Source organism: Callionymus lyra, chromosome 2 (genome assembly GCF_982586985.1).
Source record: "Callionymus lyra chromosome 2, fCalLyr1.hap1.1, whole genome shotgun sequence".
Taxonomy (NCBI): domain Eukaryota; kingdom Metazoa; phylum Chordata; class Actinopteri; order Syngnathiformes; family Callionymidae; genus Callionymus; species Callionymus lyra.
The window spans coordinates 21,657,666-21,681,484 of NC_141819.1; the positions used below are offsets into that span (position 1 = coordinate 21,657,666).

The 23,819-nt window shown below is 39.9% G+C and overlaps 2 protein-coding genes across 3 annotated transcripts; one reads left to right on the plus strand and one right to left on the minus strand.

The window, feature by feature from the left end:
• Nucleotides 1-787: 787 nt before the first annotated feature.
• On the plus strand, nucleotides 788-5,398 carry sgca (sarcoglycan, alpha). Of its 2 annotated transcripts, XM_087784085.1 has the most exons (11): nucleotides 788-852; nucleotides 924-1,052; nucleotides 1,122-1,273; nucleotides 2,557-2,623; nucleotides 2,695-2,893; nucleotides 2,979-3,147; nucleotides 3,820-4,028; nucleotides 4,116-4,142; nucleotides 4,378-4,554; nucleotides 4,629-4,655; nucleotides 4,723-5,398. In XM_087784085.1, exons 1-11 carry the CDS (start codon nucleotides 813-815, stop codon nucleotides 4,730-4,732), a joined length of 1,206 nt encoding a protein of 401 aa, XP_087640211.1. In that variant the 5' UTR covers nucleotides 788-812; the 3' UTR covers nucleotides 4,733-5,398. The 2 variants fall into 2 exon arrangements, with proteins under 2 accessions (XP_087640211.1, XP_087640212.1); XM_087784086.1 differs by lacking the exon at nucleotides 4,723-5,398 and having other exon boundaries at nucleotides 4,629-4,659.
• Nucleotides 5,399-6,297: 899 nt separating this feature from the next.
• On the minus strand, nucleotides 6,298-21,637 carry col1a1b (collagen, type I, alpha 1b). Its single transcript, XM_087784087.1, has 51 exons — nucleotides 21,420-21,637; nucleotides 20,307-20,501; nucleotides 19,975-20,003; nucleotides 19,855-19,890; nucleotides 19,477-19,569; nucleotides 19,244-19,312; nucleotides 19,093-19,137; nucleotides 18,942-18,995; nucleotides 18,809-18,862; nucleotides 18,677-18,730; nucleotides 17,267-17,320; nucleotides 17,146-17,199; nucleotides 17,034-17,078; nucleotides 16,912-16,965; nucleotides 16,783-16,827; nucleotides 16,651-16,704; nucleotides 15,755-15,853; nucleotides 15,629-15,673; nucleotides 15,454-15,552; nucleotides 15,330-15,383; nucleotides 15,134-15,241; nucleotides 14,287-14,340; nucleotides 14,113-14,211; nucleotides 13,985-14,038; nucleotides 13,814-13,912; nucleotides 13,321-13,374; nucleotides 13,195-13,248; nucleotides 13,062-13,115; nucleotides 12,937-12,990; nucleotides 12,826-12,870; nucleotides 12,640-12,738; nucleotides 11,810-11,917; nucleotides 11,557-11,664; nucleotides 11,414-11,467; nucleotides 11,114-11,167; nucleotides 10,931-11,038; nucleotides 10,711-10,764; nucleotides 10,577-10,630; nucleotides 9,961-10,122; nucleotides 9,786-9,893; nucleotides 8,905-9,012; nucleotides 8,771-8,824; nucleotides 8,579-8,686; nucleotides 8,456-8,509; nucleotides 8,257-8,364; nucleotides 7,961-8,014; nucleotides 7,782-7,889; nucleotides 7,421-7,706; nucleotides 7,152-7,342; nucleotides 6,833-7,075; nucleotides 6,298-6,753 (listed from the first exon to the last, which is right to left on the minus strand). The coding sequence occupies exons 1-51, from the start codon at nucleotides 21,499-21,501 to the stop codon at nucleotides 6,607-6,609; spliced, it is 4,359 nt and encodes a 1,452-aa protein (XP_087640213.1). The 5' UTR covers nucleotides 21,502-21,637; the 3' UTR covers nucleotides 6,298-6,606.
• Between the last annotated feature and the right edge of the window lie 2,182 nt (nucleotides 21,638-23,819).

Here is a 23,819-nt window from a genome sequence, read left to right on the forward strand (position 1 = left end):
AGACAATCAAGGAAAAGCCTGAACAAATAAAAATATTTTAAGCTGATTAATTTATCTTTACAACACTAAAGGGCAGGCATTGACTGTATTTATGCGTCTCTCATGATATCAGAGTCGATAAATATACATTTAGGAAATGTTTTCCTTGCGACAGCCAATAACTATATTGTGTATTTATTGTATCAACTCTAAATACATTTTTGTTAAGGATTTATTCCCCCTATAAAACTGATAAAACAACAGGAGTTCCACAAAATCCAGGGAAAATTGTTTCTTTGTCATCATAATATGAAAAAGTTATTTTTGTATCTGTTCATCACACATTTAAAATTAAAGTTTTATACCAATTGTATTGCCATAGTTTGGTTTATTCTATTTTTTGTTATACTTTTCTCCACTTCTTATTTTGTAGCCGTTTTTTAAAGTTGTTCCATCTTATTTTGGCTTCTTCCTGTTGGCTAGATGGCCCTTCACAGTAAAGAATTTGGTCTCTGAGGAAATGTAAATCCCCGCCCCTGCTATGACTGAAGATATGCTCAGTTTGAGATATAAAGCATACATTTCAAACATCCAATATTTCCTGTCATAAAAGTCATTGGTTTTGCGCCACTGCTAAGCTAGCAAGTTTACCACTGCGTTGAAATACCTATGGTCCATGAGACAAAATAAAGTATAACATGTCAAAACAAAAGTCAAAACAACAGCTCTGGGCGAGACCCCCCAGTGGCGTCAAGCTGCTGAAGTGAATGAGACTAAAATAGCCCTTAGCATCCAAAACTGTGTCCACTTGTGTCTGTCAGTCACAGGGCAAGATGGCGGGAGGCAGCAGCAGAGCGCTCTTCTTCCTCACAGGCATGTAAACTTTACAAAATACTTCAACACACTCCACATATCCGCCTAACTGCTACGTCTTCTCCCGACAGTCTTCGCTGCGAGTGTGTTTGGGACCAAAGCGGAGATTAAATTCACAATTCCTGTGGGAAGATTCTTCAGCTATGAGCTAATGAGAGAAACCTTTCAAAATGACTTTGAGCCACTGTCCAAACTTTACGGTAAGATCAGAGGATGATCCAACGATCTTCTTGAAAATGTTTATTATTTATTTTGTTTATCTTTTCAAGCCAACCGTTTGTATGACGACCCCATGGTGTTCAAGTGCAGCAGGCAGAGCTTCCCGGACCTTCCCGAGTGGCTGCGCTTCACTCAGAGACACTCGTACGACAACGGCTTTTTATATGGAACGCCAACCGCCCCTGGGAAGAGCATCATCGAGGTATGGGGTCGAAAAGCAGGTTCAGATTAAAGTAATACAATATTTAGATTAGATTATTCATCAGATTAATGTCATGTTGTTTAAACTTTTAATGAGACACTCATTTTTTAAATGTTTGTTTTGAAGCATGTGGGCGTCTTTTGTATGATTTTAATCGTTTCGATAATTGACAATTTTCTTCTTTTTTTGAATTTTATTAATAATTATTCGCATCACTATTATTATTATTATTATATACAATGTTTGCATTTTTTTCATTTATTTTTATTTCATGTTTATCAAACTTAATTTGTATAAATTCGTGTGTGTGTTCCATCTTCTTCCTCGTTTGAATTTGTTGCATTTATTTAACATATTTTTCGCCTTTATATTCATTTGTCATAGAGAATTCTATTGAACATCTTTGGGTCGGCTTATAGTATAAAAAAAACATTAGAAAAAACAACATTAGGCTTTTACTTAAATATATTTATTTGACGAGTTGGCTATTGAAAAATATAATGATGTTGTTTGCAGATTCAAATGGATCTAAATTAAGTCACATAACTTTTCCTCCTTAATTTAAGATTCATTAGGTTTCATTGTATGTTTAAAGCCTTTTCAGAAATGACAGCTCAATTATACATTTACCCTGTAAATAACAGACTTGCATTGTGTTAAGCAAACATGATTATTTTAGTGTTTCTGTGAACAACTCCATATCAATGATTTCAATCTCTAGCATGCAGTTGTTTCAATTTTTGTTTAACTGTTTAAATATGTTCACTAAATTTAAATATATATAGAAACAACCTGTCGTATTTTTCTTTAATAATGTTCTTTATTCTTCATGAAATGTGGTTTATTGCTGCTACCATTAGGCTTTTACTTAAATAAATGTATTTGACGAGTTGGCTTCTCATTTCCTATGTCAAATTGTAAGTAAGTAAGTAATTAGTATTTACTGAGTGCTTTTCAAGACCAGGGTCACAAAGCGCTTAAACAAACAAAAAATACCCAATAAAATAAATACTTAAAAGGTCAAGTCAACACAGAGACAAACAAAAGATTCTCAGAAAATCAAGGAAAATCCTACACAAATAAAAGTGTCTTCTGTTTCTTGAAGGAGTCAGTAGACTCCAAATTGCATTAATATTATTATTTATTTAAACCAATATTTTCTATGTTTAATACCACTATAGTTTTTTCAGCCAGTTTTCTAAATGTCAATGTAAGCTGTCACTATTCTAAGCCTATAAATATGTCTTGGTTGTCATCTAAGTACACAAATGTTCTGCCAACAGATTTACGCCGTAAACAAACGCAGCTATGACACAGCGAAACAGATTCTGGTGATCAAGGCAGTCCCAGGTTGGTCTTAAAAAGAGCGACATTGTGTTAGAATATATTTATTATTCATTATTGATGTGTATTTGTTTCAGAAAAGCTTCTGCCTTACCAGGCGGAATTCTTCATCAAACTGCGAGAGATCGAGAAAGTGCTGCCCTCTAGTGTCCAGGATGAGATCAAGCAGGACCTCCAGAACCTGTGGGCGACAGATGACCTGCAGATCGTCAACGTCACGAGCGCTCTGGACCGGGGGGGCAGAGTTCCGCTTCCGCTCGCGGGACACTTCGAGGGGTGACAAAACTTTTATTGATCTTCTTCTTTTTTTTTAAATCGTTAACCAATCAGCGAGCACGCTAACGCCAGGTTTCTACGTCAGCGTCTACGTCAAGGTGGCGTCACAGGAGTATTTCTCCAACTGCCTGCAGAAGGTCCAGACGGCAGAGCACCAGAGGTCGTGCGCGTCAGGGTCAAAGGTCAAGGTGCCCAGCGGTTGTAACTTCTGCAGCTTCGCCAGCAACTGCATCACGTGGTGCAGCACCGAGCTGGTGAGCTGGTCACATGACACATGATCTTAACTCTTAAGAGTGAAACAGTATAACGAATAATTTATTTTCCAATAATCGATTAATAATTTGAATAGACATTTTATTATTATTGATTTATTTGCATTTTTTTATTTTCATTTATTCTTAGACTATAAATCGTGTCAATGTACAGTAATTTACATTCAGTTTTACATGTCAGATGATTTTTTGTGTTAAAATGTGTAACATTATAATTATTATACGTTCATTTTATTATTACTATTTATTTTACTCAGATGTTGGGATGGTTATTATTTTAATATTGAAAATAGTGTTTTGGAATACGAGGAATATCTTCAGTCATTTCAAATAAAATGATTTGAAATAACGGTCAAATGAGGTCAAGTTAAAGTAATAAAATATTTAGATTAGATTATTCATCATTTATGGTCATTTAAAACATTTGTTTCATAAATACCTGAGATTATTATTTCCATTATTTTAATACTTTATGTTTCTAAATAAATACACTTTCAAAAGCCTTCGCTCTTTCTAAAATATTCTATAAAATGTAAAATATATTAAAAAACAACAACAATAAGACATTTTGTTTTATCATTAAAATATATTTGAAAATATACAGATAGGGATTCAACCATTTATTGACCAACAAAGACTTAATCCTCCCTGCAGTTCGACCTGACCAAACAAGTTCCGTCTCCTCCTCCTCCCACTGTGGGCTCTGGGGTTCTGGAAGGAGGAGAAGTTTACCAGCCGCCAGAGTCTCCCGAGAGTCGAGATTATTTCCCGGATTACATGGTGACGGTGATTGTGCCTCTGATTCTGGCCCTGGTTCTGTGTCTGCTGCTGACCTACATCATGTGTGGACGACGAGAAGGACTGTGAGGATCAGGCTTCATTACAATAATATTACAATTGTCTCAATTTTCACACTTAACATAATTCATTTTTTCCATTTCTGCTTTCAGAGCCAAGAGGAACGCTCAGACCAACCAGTGAGTCAACACTTATCATGCACCTTTAAACACACATTCATGAATAAATAAAAACTTATATTTAAATATTTAAACCCTGACAAAAAAGGAAAAAAGCGATGGTAATATATCTCAAATGTGTTGGTGCTGTGATACATATTATTTGACCAAAGTGACAAGTTTGTTTTGTTTTATCAATAGTTATTTTGAATTAAAAAAATACAAGAAAATGTAATAATCTTTTCAATCCCTACAGAATCCAGATGCATCACCACCACACGATTCACGGAAACACGGATGAACTTCGAAACATGGCGAACCGTCGTTCCAATTTCCCGCCGCCACTGTCGACTCAGCCCATGTTCAACTTCCGGACCGGGGAGAGAGCGGCGCCGCTGAGGTCCGACAACGTGCCGCTCATCATGGCGCAGCAGTAAGACAGTCCAGGCCTGAACGTCGCTGCTGTTGGCGAATCCTGATTCATGATTATTCTTTTTGTTGCTACAGCGACCCCTACAGTGAAACACTGCCCAGGTAAAACCACTGACACGCTCCTTTTAATTTACAAAACTTCTTTAATGTTTGTTTTGTCGTTTTAAAGCCGAAAGTGACGACTATCCAGGGATTCGTTTTGAAGAAGGAGACGTTGCATCTTAATGTCAAACTTTAAGAATTGAAAAATATAATGTTGTTGTTTGCAGATTACGCATGGATCTGAATTAAGTCGCATAACTTTTCCTCCTTAATTTAAGATTCATTAGGTTTCATTGTATGTTTAAAGCCTTTTCAGAAATGACAGCTCAATTATATATTTACCCTGTAAATAACAGACTTGGATTGTTTTAAGAAAACATGATTATTTTATTGTTGCTGTGAAGAACTACATATAAATGATTTCAATCTTTAGCATGAGGTTGTTTCAATTGTTGTGTATCTGTTTAAATATGTTCACTAAATATAAATATATATAGAAACAACCTTTTTCTCTAATAATGTTGTTTGTTCTTCATGGAAAGTGGTTTATTGCTTCTACCACACACTATTCTAAACATAATATTCCTTCGTGCGTTTTTTGGAACATGCTGAAGTTACAATATTCGTCCATAGGAGGTCGCCAGTGAACAATACCCCCCAAAAAACGACATATTTTGAGGCGATACATTTTACAAATTATAAGGATTCAATGTGTTTCTCTTACGTGCATGTTCTATCCCAAATATTGTTGCCACTTTGGTGTGGAAAATAAGTAGTTCTATGTCTTTGTGTTCCCTGTGGCAGACAAACCTCTTGCCCTGTGTAGCTGGGAATAGAAAACAATAAATGATTGCACAATCTTAACTTGCTCTGGTTGGCTAACTGGTTGGCGACATTTCGGAATATAAAAAGAGCTTCTCTGAATCCACGTTACTTATCAGTTCCCTTACGAAGTGGAATCATTTTTTTTTCTGTTGTTGTCGTGAGGCTGTTAATGTAATGTATAATAATAATTGTCGCCTTCCACAAACACAGCCTTGTTGGTGTCATTACGGGGCCGCGTGAAGCTAACAACCGAAGCATCACCACATCATGTCCGTTATCTCTATGTTTCCAAACAACCGGGCATTTGCCATGGTTTTCTTTGTGGCTTCCATCTCGGTATTCTGAGGCCCACGGGTCAGAGGATGTTGTTTGTGTATTTCTAGTCTTGAAAAATAAACTCTCTCGTCAACTGTTAACTGCTGTATAAGGGATTTTCCTGGACAGAGGACAGTGAGAACGTCAGGTGAATAGACCACTTCACATGCTTTATTTCAGCACCCAAAATAATTAAAAACATCTTCAATTTATTATACATGTACAAAATAAGTACAGATTCTCTCTTTGCAACCAGGAAAGTGGCTCTGCTTCAGTTTTCACGAAAACCCTTTTTTTTTTGCGAAAATATAACACAAACAAAAACATTAGAACGGTGGGGGGGGCGGGGGGGGGGGGCTGTGTGGTGATTTAATCGTACAACAAGTCATTGAGCGGCTACATTAGCACCAGAATTCTTAAGTGGTGATGTTACAAGTTATAGCACCGTCGGAGAAATTGTAGTGAGGTAGCCATCTTGGATGTCCAAATGAAGGCGAGCTGCTTGTTATTTGCTGGTTTGTCTTAGTTTTTTTTATTCAAAAAACTTTATCACAAGGAGACATTTGACACTTTTTACAATTTATTTAACACCAGGGGAAACGGTACAATCATGTGTTGTTGTTCTCAATGTCCTTCCGGGTTTTTTCCTTCTCCTCACTCTCCGGGCGGGAATTTTGTTGTCATTTTTTTTTTTTTAACGCAAGAATGTATCGGTGGGAGTTTTTCTTAAGTGTCCTTTATCGGTGGAAATCCCATGTCTTCAGTCGAGTGGTTTTGATTTGGGGGTGAAGCAGCCAAATGAACGCAAAGATAGAGGGTTTAGAGATGACCGCTAGAAAAAACAACAACAATGTCCATGTTTTTCTGTTTTTTACAAGAAGCAGACGGGACCGATTTCCACGCCAAACTCTTGATCTGGTGCACCAACATCCATAGGAGCAATGTCAATGATAGGCAGGCGGGATGTTTTCGTTGTCTTGTAGTCGATGACTGTCTTGCCCCATGCGCCGGTATGTGACTGCAGAGAGAGAAGAAGAAGGTGAGAAAGAGAAGGATAGACGGCGGCTGAAGGCTGAAGAAGGGGGAAGTCGACGTACCGTGCATCCATCTTCGCTGACACTGTATGTGAAGCGGCTGTTGCCCTCAGCTTTGATTTCTACGTCGTTGGATCCACCGAGGGTCATGGCCTTCTTCAGGTTGCCAGTGGCGGCATCCATGTAGGCAATGCTGTTCTTGCAGTGATAGGTGATGTTCTGGGAGGCCTGGTTGGACATCAAGCGCATGAAGGACATCTGGATGCTGACATCCTCAGGATCAGACTCAACCATGCCATACTGGAACTACGGAGGAGAAAAGTTAGGGGGTTAATATACCGCCTGGTCTTCCTTGGTGGGTCAGCACTGATGTTTCTCTCACCTGGAATCCACCATCCATGGACTCGCTGAACCAGATGGGCTTCTTCTCTTTGATGGCCTTGCTGAGGTACCAGTTCTTCATGGGGATGGTGCTCTGGGTAGGGAAGAGGCAGGTCTCTCCGGTCTCCATGTTGCAGTGGACCTTGATTGCGTCCAGAGCAGAACCCTGGTTGGGGTCAACCCAGTAGGATCCTGAAACAGACAACACTGAGTTAGGACTCATTCAGGATTCAGAAAGGATTGAACTGTTTCACAGGTTCTTTGACCCACCGCTCTTCCACTCAGGCTGGGACATTTTCAGGTCACGGCACATACGGACTGGGCTCTTCTGGGAACCATCAGGGGTGCGGATGCTCTCAACCTTCTGGGTCAGGGTCTTCAGAGTGGTGTCAACCTCATTGTCACGGTCAGCCATGGCTTTGGGGTCATCAGCACGGTAGTGGCCTCCACCACCACGGAAGGGATCAGACTTCTCATGGACGGGCTGGCTGATGAAGTCAAATCCGCCACCAGCAGGTCCGGGAGGTCCAGGAGGTCCGGCGGGTCCACTAGGGCCCTTAAATAGACAAGTAGAGGCTTTAAAATGTGCTACCTTAGTAGAAGTCCAACAGTCCTAAACGGCGCAACTTACAGAAGGTCCCATCTCTCCATTGCGACCACGAGGTCCAGGGGGTCCCATTGGTCCGGGGTGTCCGTTCATGCCATCCTTACCAGGAGAGCCGTTTGATCCAGAAGGTCCCTTTAATGCAGCATAGGTTAGTTAGCTATGTACACTATTTATTTTGAAGAACCAAATTGTCAAGCACTCACTCTTGGTCCAGCAGGTCCAGAGACTCCAGCAGGTCCTCTCTCTCCGGAAGATCCCTGAAGATAGGTTGTAATAAACATTTGTGTTCTTACCAATGAATAACAGAAAATAACAAGCAAATAAAAAAGGCCCAAGAAACTGAATCATTTTACTGTAGACCTTGATAGATATATAGGATATGAAGGTGAAGTTACGATTGACAGTTGGTTAAAATGTTATTGTCAGTAGATCTATGGATGAATTTGGGACACATTGCATTGGTTTATGGGTTCAAGAAGGCGCAAAGATGGGTACTTACACCAGGTCCAGGCAGACCCGACATTCCAGTGAATCCTCTGTGTCCCTTGTGGCCTCTATCTCCAGCCTCACCAGACTCTCCTCTGTCTCCCTTAGCGCCAGAAGGTCCCTAAACCAAAACAATTTTTTCATGTACCATCCAGACATCTCACTGTGGCATGGACAAGATTTTGTAACTGGGGTGTTTTGGTAGTACATACAGCAGGACCACGAACACCAGCAGGACCGGCGGGGCCAGCAGCACCAGCAGAACCCTACATTGAGAAAGCATAAGTGGATCACATCACAACAATAGGTACGTTCTTGTTAAAAGAAAGTCTTACAGCCTCTCCACGTTCACCACTCTTGCCAGATGGGCCAACAGATCCAGGGGCTCCAGGAGCACCAGGGGGTCCAGGTGGTCCAGACATGCCACTCTCTCCACGGTCTCCCTATGGAAGCGAATCAAGTGCAAAGATGTTAACCAGACAAACATACTGATTATCTTTTCACACCAGTTAACAAAAAATAGTCACCTTGGGGCCTGAAGCACCATCGCGACCGGGGGCACCATCGTGTCCCTGAGATCCCTGTGGAAGACAACGAAAATGGCTACTCAGATTTTCTCTACTTTTTTTCCTAAAATGATTTCAACAAGCCTTTGGCTTACTTCACGACCAGCCTCTCCAGGGGCACCAGACAGTCCAGGGGGTCCAGAAGGTCCTGGGGGTCCACGCTCACCAACGGGTCCACCAGCTCCCTGCTTTCCAGGCTCACCCTGAAAACAAACAGCATTGCTTAGATGGCATGAACGTTTTTTTTAACATCTTCTGCATTAAATTTGCATTTTACGCTAATTGATCGCTACATACGTGCATCGCTTAAACTAAAAACAAAAGCTTCAACATCCCTTCATTTTGTTTGTCAGTGTCAGTTTGACTTTTTTCCTGGAAAGAACACACTTGTGCCCTCCATGAGCTTTTACTTTGCAGCCTGGAGATTTGCCACACATAAAATGACAAGTTTCTGGGAAGATGTGCAATTCTTGCTATGGTGTTGAAGTTAGAATCACAACATTTCAAATAGTCAGTGGTTCATGATTTTACATCAAATGTTCTTCAACATCCCGATCTGGCATCACTTATGCGCTCGGGGTGTTCGTCCATAAAGGTGGTGTTTTTCAGGCCAAATATGACCGTTAATGCCTCAAAGTACCATGCTATATAAGGAAATGACTTAACTTATGGATCACAGTAAAAGCTTATGGAACCAATATACCATATAGCAGTATACTTGACTGTGTACAGACAAGAGTCCTTTTGACTTCGGACATCTATACGCTGCTCATTCAGGTAGAGTCGGCGACATGGTGCTGACACTGGTTCGCAAACGGTTTAGCTAAGCATTTTGAAGAGCCATTGACACTTGTTGGTTACCCTTAATGGTGACTAGGAGCTCGACATCAAAGATGGCCGACCAATAATATCTGGTTATTTTAATCTACAACACTTTGATTGTCCGTATGCAAGGTTCCTTCCACGTGGTACTTACACCGGATCCAGCCATGCCAGGCATACCACGCTCTCCACGCTGTCCAGGAAGACCGACAATACCACGCTGACCACCAATACCTTGAGGTCCAGGGGTACCAGAGGAACCCTAAATGAAATAAGAGGTGGTCAGTTATGGATCATATCAAAACAAAACATTGCACTGGGTAACTCACAGGGGCTCCATCAGGACCAGGAGATCCCTTCTCTCCAGTCAGACCAGGGGGACCAGCGGTGCCAACCTCACCGGGGCGGCCAGCGGCACCAGTCTCACCACGAGCACCTCTGGGTCCATCTTTGCCAACAGATCCGAGAGGTCCAGGAGGTCCAGCAGCTCCCTGGAGATACATATACGGATCATATTAACACAAGTCAGGACTCAGGAGAGTTTGAACCATTTTTTCTATCATGACACATATAACTAACTAATGAATGTTCAAAACGAAAGCCAAAATATATCATATTTTAATGCAAAAAGACACTTGGATAACTTCTTCAAAAGATGGCATTAGATCTTCACCGGTATATGTCATTAGAAATTAGACATGTAACTGTAGAAAAGATAATTTTGAGAAAACACCAAACAACATTTTTTAATTTTAGCTGAGAAAAGTCCCCCGATTGGAAAATATTTTCCAGACAAATGTATTAAACATTTCTTGTTGTTCTGGAAAAACAAAATATTCAACTTTTGATTTCAATTTTTTCAACCTTTTTTCGATGCGTTTTCCCGAGTTGCCATCACTACAGAACACAAGGAAAATAAAACATTATCAACAGGAAAGAACTTACAGATGGGCCGGAAGGTCCAACTCTTCCAGCAGGTCCGGGGAAACCAGTAGCACCCTAAAATGAACCACAGATGGATTAATGTGTGTTTCATGAATTTGTCACAATAGAGGCTTCTGCATCTCAAAAATACTCACAGGAGGTCCAACAACACCACTTGTTCCCTTGGGTCCGGGTGGGCCAGCTGGTCCCTTTGGGAAAGAATATCTCATATTAGTTCATATGTTAATTAACCAATAACCTTAACTGATTATCCTTTCAAATGTCACCTCTTACAAGTATTAAACTCAAATGACTAACAGTTATTGTTGCTCACCTATACATTAGATTTTACTCAAATGTACTACTCTGATTTACCTGAGGTCCAGATGATCCGACAGGTCCAGCAGCTCCAGGAGCACCAGCGTCTCCCTTAGGTCCAGAATCACCAGACTCTCCCTTTGCTCCAGGCTGACCATCAGCACCCTGTGATCGGAGGACAAAGATGTTTACGACCAGGAGAAAATAATGAGTTGCTAAAAAAAAACGTTCAAATCTTACAGGAGGTCCGGCAAATCCAGCAGGTCCAGATGGGCCAGACTCTCCACGCTCACCCTGAAGGAGTCAGAATAAAACAATGAAACTTTGGTATAAGTTGGTAGTTAAGAGCTAGCTTACAATTATTTAAAAGATGGATTCATAAAAATAAAGCGCTATTCTATTCAGGAAACTGATGCGATCACTTCCTGAATAGAAGTCATTTGGCCTGTACGCAAATATCAACCTCTCAGATTTAAGATAAGATAGGAAATTAATCTATTTTATTACATCATCATTTAAACCTGTATTAGGATTACTTACAGGGGAACCACGTGGTCCACTGGGTCCAGCAACACCACCAGAACCACCCTCTCCCTAAAACCAGAACCGGAAGAACACACTTGTTTATAAAATATGTGGGGCAAAACGGACGGAGCAGCTGCTTTTCTGAGGCGTAAGCTTACCTTCTCTCCCTGAGAACCCTGAGGTCCTGGGACTCCAATAGCACCAGTCATACCACGACCACCATCTTTTCCTGCGCCACCATCAGCTCCCTTGACTCCACCATCACCCTGCGAAAAAACAAGTTAGTCCACCATGCCAACGGTGTTAGCTCGCTCGCTAGCTATCATGCTAATGTAAGATGATCTTAACTCACAGCTCGAGGTTTAACGTATTGTGTCGTCAAACAAAATCGATTGATAACTTGTTGCTTACCCTCTCTCCCTTGGCTCCGGACAGACCAGAGGCTCCACGCTCGCCGGGCATTCCCTGCATACCAGGGGCTCCAACACCACCGGGGGCACCAGGGGTACCAGGCTCTCCCTGTGAATGAACAAATTCACATCATAAGTGATGATGACCTTCATTGTCGTCTGGTTTTCTCCCTTCAGCATCAAGTTAGTTCAGAAATAGATGATTAAATATGTGACAAACATTGGTCCTTCTAGACTACATCACAACGTCTCCTACATTTGTATAAGCAATTGTACTACTCTTAGAAGAGGAAGTTTCAAGTAGCACATGTACTGACTAGTGCTAAAACTGCAACCACTACCACAAATAAAACTGCAGTTCATTACTGATGTTCTAATCTAAGTCTTCGATAAAGACCATCCAAGAGGTTCAAAAGCGAGTCCCTATCCCTATTCCTGAAGGAATGAGAACCTTTACAGACAGGTTCGATAAAGGCCCTTAACCAAGAAGCTTACTAGTTATACCTTAAATCTGTGGGTTTTTGGGTGACATCACAACCACTCATTTAAGGTAGTTGTGATGTCACCTGAATGAGTGCTACCTACATCTTGCAGACAAGTCATCAAAAGATCATCTTGCTAAGTTAGATCTGAAGGTAATGTCATATTGATATGCTTTTAGGACGGTGGATGTTATTAAAACCATCATTATGATTCTTCAATTATCTTTAAGATCCATGTTTGACTGAAGAGACTGTTACTACTGTTACTACTATTGTAGTCCTGTTTACAAAAAGACGTCAATTAACTATGTACTGCATTGATTTAACCTCTCTATCAACGACTTAGTACCTTGGCTCCATCGTTTCCAGAGGGTCCGTTAGCACCACGAGGTCCACTAGGACCATTGACACCAGGAGCACCACGCTCACCAGGGAAACCTCTGTCGCCCTGAAGGTGAAAAGAAACAGTATTAACCTTAAAATCAAAGTGTCTCCCTGTTGTAGTTTTTATCGGGGGCGAGTGGGGGTAACTTACTCTTGATCCAGCTGGGCCGAAAGGTCCAACCTCACCAGGGGCACCCTGCGCACAGAAGAGAACGTCAGGTTGAAATCATTAATGACAAATGATTATAAATGTGTTTCTTACCTGCTCGCCGGGCTTGCCAGTCTCACCAGTAGCACCTTGGGGTCCAGGCAGACCCTAAAGAAAAAGATGAGGTTAAAAAAAGAGTTGGGTTACGATTTATGGAAAGAACATAGTTCTGGACATACCTGGAATCCATTAGATCCAGCAGATCCTTGCTCGCCCTTCTCTCCAGCTGGTCCCTAAAAAGAGGGGAAAGAGTCAGAGATTTTGTTGGCAACTCAGAGAGGCCTGTTGTGGAACATGAAGAACGTCACGTACAGCAGGGCCAGAGGGTCCAGGAGCGCCAACGTCACCGTCTTTACCGGCGGAACCCTGAGAAACACAACGTTTTCAAGACTGTGTTGCAGTGTTTCGTCTATCTGTTATGATTCAAGGAACACTTACAACAGAGCCGACAACTCCAGAGGGTCCTCGCTCTCCGGGCTTTCCATTCTCACCCTGGTGGGACAAGACGATGCAGGTGAGTGTCGATATTGACGTCACATCGGGTAAATATTGAATTCCAAAAAATTGTTTAGACTGTATCGTGAAATATAAATAATAATAATAATGATAATGAAATAAGCTACATGGTATTAAACACATTCATGTCTGTAATTCATTAATATCAAATTAGCAGAATATGACAACACAGTCGAATTTAAATTTAAATTTGATCAAAAAAGCTACATAAATGATGCTTTAAATCTAAAAGCTATGAAACAGTGAATAATACACATTTATTACAGGGAATTCAGGAACACAAAATATAAAATAAAGCATGTTTTTGTAGCGTCAGTGTATGTCAGTCTAAAATTCCATAAACAACAAAAGCAGAATAACTCATCATCAAAGATTTGAAAGGCAACTAGCCAAACAAGAAAAGAGCAGAACTTACACCGGTTCCCTTGGGTCCTGGGAATCCCATAACTCCGGGCTGTCCTCTTGGTCCAGCAGGTCCATTGGGTCCGGGGCGACCGTCTTGTCCAGAAACACCCTAGTGAAGAACACCATGCTGTGAGCTTGAACTGAACTGAGAGATGGAAGGAATAAGTCAGTCAGAACTTACAGCAGGTCCAACTTTGCCATCAGAACCGGGGCTTCCGGGGCTACCAGTCACACCCTGGAACATAATGAGAATGTGTCAACAGGACCCACTTTTGGATTATTACCAAAATGTCATCGAGCAGGACCCACCTTAGATCCAGGGGCGCCAGGAGCACCAGAATTGCCAGACTCACCAGTGGCTCCCTGGCTTCCCATGGGGCCAGGAGCACCACGCTCGCCGGGGGCTCCCTGTCAAGATCCATGGTGGTCAGTACAAGTCACTGCAGCGATACTACGAACCCATAATGGCAGATCAGGACTCACCTTTCCACCAGCACCTCCATCAGCACCAGGGAAACCGCGAGCACCAGGAGAACCCTACAACACAAACAAGTGCCACAGACCGTCAAGGCTAATCTCGTGAAGAAGTTGTTGGATGAGAGATAAAAAAAAATTCATTCCTCTGATTTTGTGATAAAAGGTTGAAATAGGGAAACCACTAAACTTCAAATCAGCAGCTCTAATGTTTTTGAAAAAATTACAAGTTTAAAAAATTGATTTTTTTTTCTGCCTGATTATTCAAGATTAATCTTTTCTGTGGACAATTCATGACTAAATTAATATTAACATTAATATTGGATCATTCTTATTTAATCTACCTCCTTCCTTTTACTCTACTCAATTTATTATTTTTTTATTTCACTTTTATATGAATGTAGTGTTTATAAAAGTTTTTATGAAATTGGTCCAAAATATATTATTCGCTCTAGTTCTATGCTTCTATTATATTCAATGCATTTATTTGGATGGTTATAAAAGTCCTGTTGCATATTGTTTAGCTCTTTATTTTAGTATGTATTCATTCCTTATTTAGATGATAAATATAAACAGGGTCCACTAATGAACGATCAAAATGATAATTTATCGTATATATAATACATTTGTTATAATATTACAAAACTGACTTTCATCCACTTTCACGAGTGGAAGTTGATGGTTCATTATTTAGTTTTATTAAAACCAATGGAAAACGTGATTAATACTGTTCTAAAAATACAATAACATAATTTGTCCAGAAGCTATTAGCCAATACCAGGAAGGTTATTGAAATTATTTGTTCTTCTTTCCCAACACACATCATCCAGGCTTTTTAAAGGAATAAAGAACGTACGCGCTCCCCAGAGGGTCCACGAGGTCCACCACCACCAAGCTCTCCGCGGGGTCCTCTCTTACCCTCCTCACCAGAGGGGCCGGGAGGTCCTTGCACTCCAACTGGGCCCTTAAAATGGAAATATATATATCTATAAAGTCTGCTTTCAAAATGGTCTTATATAAACTTAAAAAACATGTGGTGTGGTGGTACTCACATTTTCTCCTTTAGCACCGGGCTCTCCCTTAGAGCCTGAAGGACCGGGGTCACCCTGTAAGCAGATAGACACATTCAAGCATCCTGTTTTGACAAGATTTGTCAAGTTGTGTCATTTTCCTTACATTGTTGCCCTTGGGACCAGGAGCACCAACGCCGCCTTGGCCTCCAGCAGGACCACGAGCACCAGGGAAACCAGAAGCGCCAGCAATACCAGAGGCACCCTGTTGGGGGAGCCAACGAGTAAGTTAACGAGTCACGTTTGTGAGTTCAGATGGTGATGTCATGGGCGATACCTACAGGAGAACCTTTAGCACCGGCGGAACCATCAGATCCAGGGGCACCCTAGAGAGGAGATCAAAGTTGGTTTAGATGTCGATCCAGAAATGGTAGGATTGGATTCGAAAGACTATTATGTCAACGCACAGCAGGTCCAGCGGGTCCAGCAGGTCCGGGGTTACCAGGCTCACCACGGGCTCCCAGGGGTCCAGTGTTTCCACGGCCTCCCTGAGGACCAGTCTCACCCTAGAGAAAAATAAAAAAATAGAAATGCTCTAAGTATTGTAGAAAAATATAAAATACTTCCTCAACATCTTGGGTGTATGAGCTTTACAATTGTATCTAATTTGTTTGCATAATACTTTCATAACAATAGTTTTATTAAACAATCATCAATTGCTATATCTAATATGTAGTTAATATACAGCTGACTGTTATATATATTTCAAAGAAGTATGGGGTTTTTCAAAACCTAAAAATTACAATGAATTAATAGAGACCACAGTAATTGAATGATTAAATAAAAAGTGTCAAATTATTTAATAGTGAAGATATACAACAATTGTTTTATTTGCACAACAACTCAATATTTCTGAATATTTCCACTAAATAATTGATAATCAGATGTATGAATCAATTAATGAAGGCGATATGAACGTGTGTGGAAAGTAATGTTTAAAATAGCATTGCAATATAAGTGTACATTTCATAGTTATAATTGTCGATAATGATTTTCTAATGGAGAATAAATGTAGAAATAAATATGAATATCTTAAATTCTCGTTTTAAATAAAGCATATTTACATCTGACAAGATAATATCATTATTTAGATAAAGATGTAGATATAGACACATTTTTTATCTTATCATATTCTATAATTATATCTTATTTTTAAGAATTATGAAAAACTATTAAAAAACGTGTTGTGAGATGTTTTCAACCTAAATAAATACAGTAATTGATTCAACATTAATCTATAGTTTTTTACCGTGCACGGTAAAAATTGAACGATACGTCAACACTTTTCTAAGATGTAACCCACCTTAGCTCCAGCACCACCGGGGAATCCAGGGGGGCCAGCAGATCCAGTAGGTCCCTGTCAATCAACCACATATGATATAAATGGACAAATTCACACAGAGCTGTCTGGGTGTTGACAAAAACAGGAACTCACAGGGGGTCCAGCGGGGCCACCGTTACCGTCGTTACCACGAGCACCCTGCGGCGCAGGAGAAAAAAAAATTGAATATATTAGTTTACTTAATGAGAATTTTTCAAATACACTAAGATCTTTGGGACTTACAGAAACACCGGAAGGTCCGGGGCGTCCTCTCTCACCAGGAAGACCACGAGCACCCTGTATGAAGTGGGATGTATTAGTACTCGCACTGATGTTTTCCATCAACTATGACGATCGTAACCCACCATTGCTCCGGGGAAACCGTTTCCACCAGCGACACCACTCTCTCCCTGTCAACATACAACTGTCATGTTAATGCTCTGTGAAGAGACAGTGATATCACGTCCAGTCTCGCACCTTGGGTCCAGCAGGTCCAGCGTCTCCCTTAGCTCCATCCAGACCACTGAAACCCTGAAGAAGTACAATTGTTCATATTTGTAGATCAAAATGGGTTGTGCTCATTCATGCTCTGACTTACTCTGTGTCCCTTGATGCCGGGAAGTCCAGCGGTTCCGGGGAATCCACGGGCTCCCTGGTGCACAAAGAGGATTGTATTGAGTGGGGTATAGATGGCATGTTTGATACATGTATAGATTATCTGCTGACATGTTCAAATGGTTTGAACAAATCTTAAATATGTAGATTCTTGAAATTCTAATATAGTTAAGTCATGCTAACGTAGCTAGAGTTTGAGTTGAATTTTCACGTGTGGTCTTGTGTGAACAGACTTAAGTATTGACATGACTCAGGTACAACAGTAATTCATTTATAATCGAAGACCTGTATAAACAAAAAGCTCACTGAACTAACAAACATATTTTTGACAGGTATATAAAAGAGGCGAATATGTCGCTTCAATTATCAAATAATGTACGCATAATGAAAAGTTCACTAATATAGAATAGAATTGCATAATCATTTAAGAAAACAACACAGTAATTTAGATGTCTTCATTAAATTAGGAATTAAAATAATGGACTAACCAGAGTCTGTTAAGCTACAGTGTTTCCTACACACAACTGAACCGGTTGTACATAAAATTCAACGTGTTAGCATACGTAGCTAAGGTTTCAATGTTAGTGATCAAACAACAAAAAAAATACAAATAAATCTGAGGTTTATTATTAAAAAACAAATTCTACATGAAGTGATAATGGAGGTAATGTGCTAACAATACTGACGTCCCAAGCGTTAGCAGTATTTATATAGAGAGTCGCCGAAAAAGCAAAATCAAATCAAGTGACAAACAAACGAATAAACTTTTATGGTATATTCAACTATCTGTGTTTTGAAAAGCCAGTACAACCGTAACTAGTTGACTAAACTGGGTGAACAATTTACTGATGTTCATTGTCGTTGAGCCTTTACAGAATAGTCATTTTTGGCGTAACTTATAATGTAACAAAGTTTCAAACTTAAGTGCATTTCTGAATAAATGAAAGACAGCTAATGTATAAATGTAAGTCAGGTGTCAAAACTCAACCACATTTTCAATGAAGACATAAAACAGATGCCAAATGTTGTGAAACAAACATGAGCTGAGGTAAGATAAACAGCTTAAATATTGATTTTTAAAAATACAATAAAAAGCCATTTGAAGGCCTCACAAAAATAAGAGTTAGAATGGAAACTGTAGTAACAGTCGAGTGCAGCTCTAACTGAGATGCAACAAAGGTGGGAACAAGTTGCTAATGTGGCTAGCATGCTAGCTCCAATGAAGTAATAATAAAAAACAACTTCAAGAGCAGAGTCTGATCTGATTGACAAGCTATCTTCATTTTGAACTGACTGTGCTAAACCAGTCAGAAGTGCTTCAGGATCTAAACATCTTCATTGATCACATTGTGATTGTACGACGAGGCACTTTGAGATGGTGTTCTCCACTCACCTGAGGGCCAGCGGCTCCACGCTCACCAGGGCGTCCAGCTTTTCCGGGCTCGCCCTGAAATGATGAGGCGTATGATGAAAATGGAATCACACAATTAAAGAAAAATACATATTTTAAATATCATTCACTTACATCATCTCCATTCTTGCCAGGGGGGCCAGCAGGACCACGGGAACCCATGGAGCCCTGGAAAGAAATAAAACAATTAATTAGTTTAATGAAAATTGTGAATTTTTATTAAATACTTTATTTTTCTTGTACTTACACTTGCACCAGGCTCACCAGGCTCACCCTGAGGACCGGTAAATCCCTGAGGGCCCTACAGGATTAAAAAAAACAGGTTAGAAAATTGCTTTTCTAATATCAATTATTCTGATCAAATTATTTTTATTTATTTTGAACTATCTTCAACTTACAGAGTTGCCAGCTGGTCCAGGTGCACCACGGGAACCCATGGGACCCTACAGCAGATAAATAACACATTGTTAGACTCTATTTAAAGCAACAAAAAATAGCTTTTTTAAGACAAAGGTTCCAGTAAATGGTGGATAAAAGCGAGTTTCATACCATTGGGCCTGGGACTGGGGGGCCGCTGGATTTGGAGTGGTCTCCATAGCTCATTTGAGGAGAGAAGTTCTGTAAGATGAAGACACCAATTAATTCATGACCTTTAACCTCTCATGACACAGGTTGACCTCTCACAACCAACACTAGTTAATGTGATGTTTTATAATATCAGTAATTTAAGAAAAATGTCAAAGTTGGATCTTGGACTTCATGGTTCATGGTTGAATACTTACTCCGCCAAGGCCAGGGGGGCCAGGGGGGCCGGGTGGCCCTTGGAAGCCGGGCTGTCCGGGAAGACCATCATTGCCTGGGGGACCAGCTGGACCCTGAAACATTTTGGATAAAGTTCATATTTAAATTTTTCATACTAAAAAAAGAATATGTATCAAGAATAAATGTCCATGCTGTTTTTAAGTTAACAACCAACTATGAAGAGGTACAAACAAAAATTCCAACTATATTCTTACATATATTTATCCTCTTTACTGTAATAGATGCCTGCTTTGCACTACATCAACGTTCTCTAAAGGACTAAATGTAGTTCATATATTCATCACGTTTGTTTGTCTTATGTGTTTATCATTCATATAAAAATAATAAAAGCAACCTACCGGTTCTCCTTTGGGACCAAGAGCTCCGTCCGTATTCTACAAAAAGACAAAACATTTATTATAAGGATGTTTTTTTTTTATCTCTTTGAAAATATATCTAGAATGTAAAATGAAAAGTACCTCATAGGGATCGGGGGTCTGGAGGCCCTCTGAAGATAGAATGAAAAAAAGTATGTTAAATCATGAACAATTATTTTATTGTGTTTTAAAGTTTAATTTAGTGATTTGTATTCATTTTAAGCTCTTTTTCTGTGGTAATACGTTGTAGAATTATGGTTTAGTGTAAAAACTTCAACACAAAAAAATATACTCCATCTTTAAGAGGTAAAAGAAAGGGGGTAAATCCAGATATTCTGAATGATAATCCTTTCAAATGAAGCTCCCACTGGCTCGTTGTGTTCGATCACAAGATGTCGCCAGAGATCTACGTGCAGCACAGAACGGTCAAGTACCCTCGGTGTCGGGGCAGATGGGGCAGCATTCTCCTTCGGGGATGATGGGGTCGGCGCAGTCGGTGGTGTCCTCGCAGATCACCTCGTCGCACATGACGGTCCCGCTGTCGCAGACGCAGATCTGGCAGGGCTCTGGTTTCCACACGTCCTTGTCATTGTACAACTGTCCATCTAATGTGCAGCTGCCAAATGGGCCTGAGAAGAAGACGATTAAAATACACGTTAAAACTAAGCATTTAGCAAAAATAATATAGATGAACATTCATAACACATGATATTACAAAAGTATATCATTTTCACATACGTTAAGCACAGGTGAGCCCATCTTTTTAGCTAGCTCAGCTAAAAGTTAGCATCCGGACTTTAGCTCAGTAAAAACTGTTTTAATTATACGCTACAACACAGAATGGATCTAGAAATTAACAAAATATAACATATTGAAGCATTTCATTTTTAAAAGACGTGTGTTTCCAATTTCTATTCTTCTATAAACCATTAACGATGACACGATAGAAAAACAACCATTTTTCTTATTATTTAAAGAGTAATTCACGTGATTTGTAAATGGTTTAAAACTAGTAGAAACAGCTGGTCAAGTCAGGTCCACGGTTGCTTAGTAACGGGATGTGGAGGAAACAGTGGCAGTCCCTGCATTCGCCGCTGAGAGGCGCTGTTTCCCCATAAAAAGGATGCGCCGTCACTAGTGATTAATTGGGGTCTAGACTTTTTTTTACCGTCGACGTCAGACCTCAGCGATTTTTCCATTGTCTCCCCTTTACTGGTGTAAGCTCACATTCACGGAAACTATTTTTCTCATCCTTACTAGCTACTTTTGTTTTATTGAGCTGATATAACGTGTAAAAATAGTTGTTACTGGTGCGCAAAAGTTTGATAGTGATGATCATAAAGCAACAAAAATGAAGTTTTTAGAATGTGTCTTTTCCCCTAAAGTGTGTGTCCGCACAGCATTTTAAAAACCAAGCGTCTAGGCGCATGCATGTAGCAGCATCACCTCAACAACTACACCTCCATAAAGCATCTTTCTCTGCTGGAGTCAGGTAAACTCTCACAGCATCCTTTGCCCCCAAAAAACAGAAAACATTGAATACTCACTATCATCCTCGCCTTGACCTCTCGCCAAAAGCACTGTTGCGCTGAGCAAGAGCGCTAACCGAATATCCACAAAGCTGAACATGTCTAAATATTAGACATGTAGATTCTTTGCGACAAAAGGGGGGGAATCCTCGTTGCTCCTCAGACGCTCATACAAGGTAGGGTCCGGTCTGTGTGCGTTACTCCAATCCAGACCCCAGCAGAAACTCCCTACTGCTTCAACAAATGACTTAGCTTGGCTTTTATATGCCAAGAAAAAAGTTTTGGGGAGGTCCTGGAGGCTCAGGATCAACGCTACATGTTCGAGTCCCTCCTTCATCACAGGGAGAAGGGAGGAGGGGGGGTTGTCTTAAAACATGTGAAACAAGTTCACATTTCAGCTCAAACGTGGAGGATGAAGATCATCACCAGACTCTCCGCACTACTTCTCCTACTTTACGGAACTTTTTAGCAAGTTTCTCTTCTATTTCACTGATACTGTTATTTTCTTTCTCCTTTTTTCATAAAAACGATAAAAGGTTTTGGATTTTTTTTTTTTTTTTTGCATAAAATTCTGCGCTTATTACACACACCCGACTTCTCTGGTTTTAGATTAAAGAAATAATAAAGTGATGATTCATTTCAAAATGCAAGTCGTGGACTAAACTCTGAAACGTTGTCTTTTATTGTGACATAACTATTTTATTTCATTTTCATTTTCATTTCAAAGTCAATAAAAACGCATTTTTGCCCCTCATATATCTCTAAAAATACATAAAGTAGCGAGTTAGGAATGATGAGTCGAAAAGAAGCATCGTGGCCCATCCCATAATAATAGAGACCAGAAGAGAGAGTGGGAGAAGAAAAGCTGGCAGATCCACACAGAGTAGTCTGGTTCCACGTTGCAGCTTCTACAAAGTAAGCTTCAATCCTGACCCTTCAATTATTCTCTGAGTGTTGCTCACTGACTCGCAGGAAGTTTCCACGTGCACTAAACTTCTGTCAGCGACAATTGAACAAAGAAACGTGAAAATCAACTACTTCTTATTAGTCATAATGATTTGCAATATATTGTTGGAGTTTTGAGCCTTAAACACCAATAAGTTTACTAGTGACTTTAACACTTTAAATACCTCTATGACTCCTAAGCTCTGACTTAAGGACCACAAGACATTCCTCCGGCCAGAGTGCACCTAATGGATGTCAGCTGATATCATATTAAGTTACATTAGCAGCCGTACAAGCCTCATCAACTACTGCTTTATAATTCTCTTTACAGGTATTTTAGATATGTGACTGTTATTGACACTTTTAAACACCAAATCGCAAGATAAACACATTTTGATCATGTCATCCCCAATGATCCACTGCTTATTTTCCACCTTTTAATTTTGTATATATTTATATTTATGGCACCATTATTGGTAAGAGTTAATCAGCTTGAGAATGTTCAAAGTCTGTAGGCCAGATTTAATGTGACCTATTGTCTCAACACAGCATCATTCAAGCAGAAAATTGTAAAATACAGAATATATTTTGACAATGAAGAGATTCTGAATGTTTTCTGGCTGGAGATGTACGTTTTTTTTTTTTTGCACTTGGAAATTGGAATGATGTCAATTTTCACATTTCACACGTCGAAAGAAAGATTGAATAATTATTCTTTAAAGTGTCAATTATTTTAATTAAACGTAGAATTTTAATATTTGGAATACTTCCTAATAAAACTAAACTTAGTCAAAAAGCTGTTTAAAAGGTAAAGTCAGCTGCTAAATAGTTATGACCTGGTTATTTTCAGCACCTGTTCCTCCTTTAAAGAAAGCAGGACGACTGCTCAACCGTCTGACCAGATAGCTGTCAATCTTCCTGTCAATGACTCATTAAAATTCTTGACATTGTTAGAGAAGTCGTGTCTCAAGTGTGGCATCGTTCAGATGACATTCAATGAGACGTTGCACGTGCAACACTGGTCCTGTTCATCTATTCAAATTAGGATAATCAAGCAAGAATATTCAATCTACAGGTTATAAAATCAAAAGCTACTACACTCTGCTTTCAGTTATAGAAAGTGTTGCAGTGCTAACATGTCTTTACTTTTAGCTACTTGCTACAATAGCTGAAAAGGATTAGCACTCTCTAGCACACAAGCCAAATCAGGACGCTGACCAATCATCGGAAAGACCGTGGTTGGCACCTACAAAGTTGTTTTTACTATTAAATCTAATTTTTTTTACAAAGCTGTTGCTTGCTGATGTAAAGGTGTCACCCCGAATATAGAGTCACTTAACAACTCAACAAGGCCAACCAATATCTAAAGAGTAAGTAAGTAAGTAAGTAATTTATATTTATATAGCGCTTTTCCAGACCAGGGTCACAAAGCGCTTAAACAATCGAAACAATACTCAATAAAATATATACTTA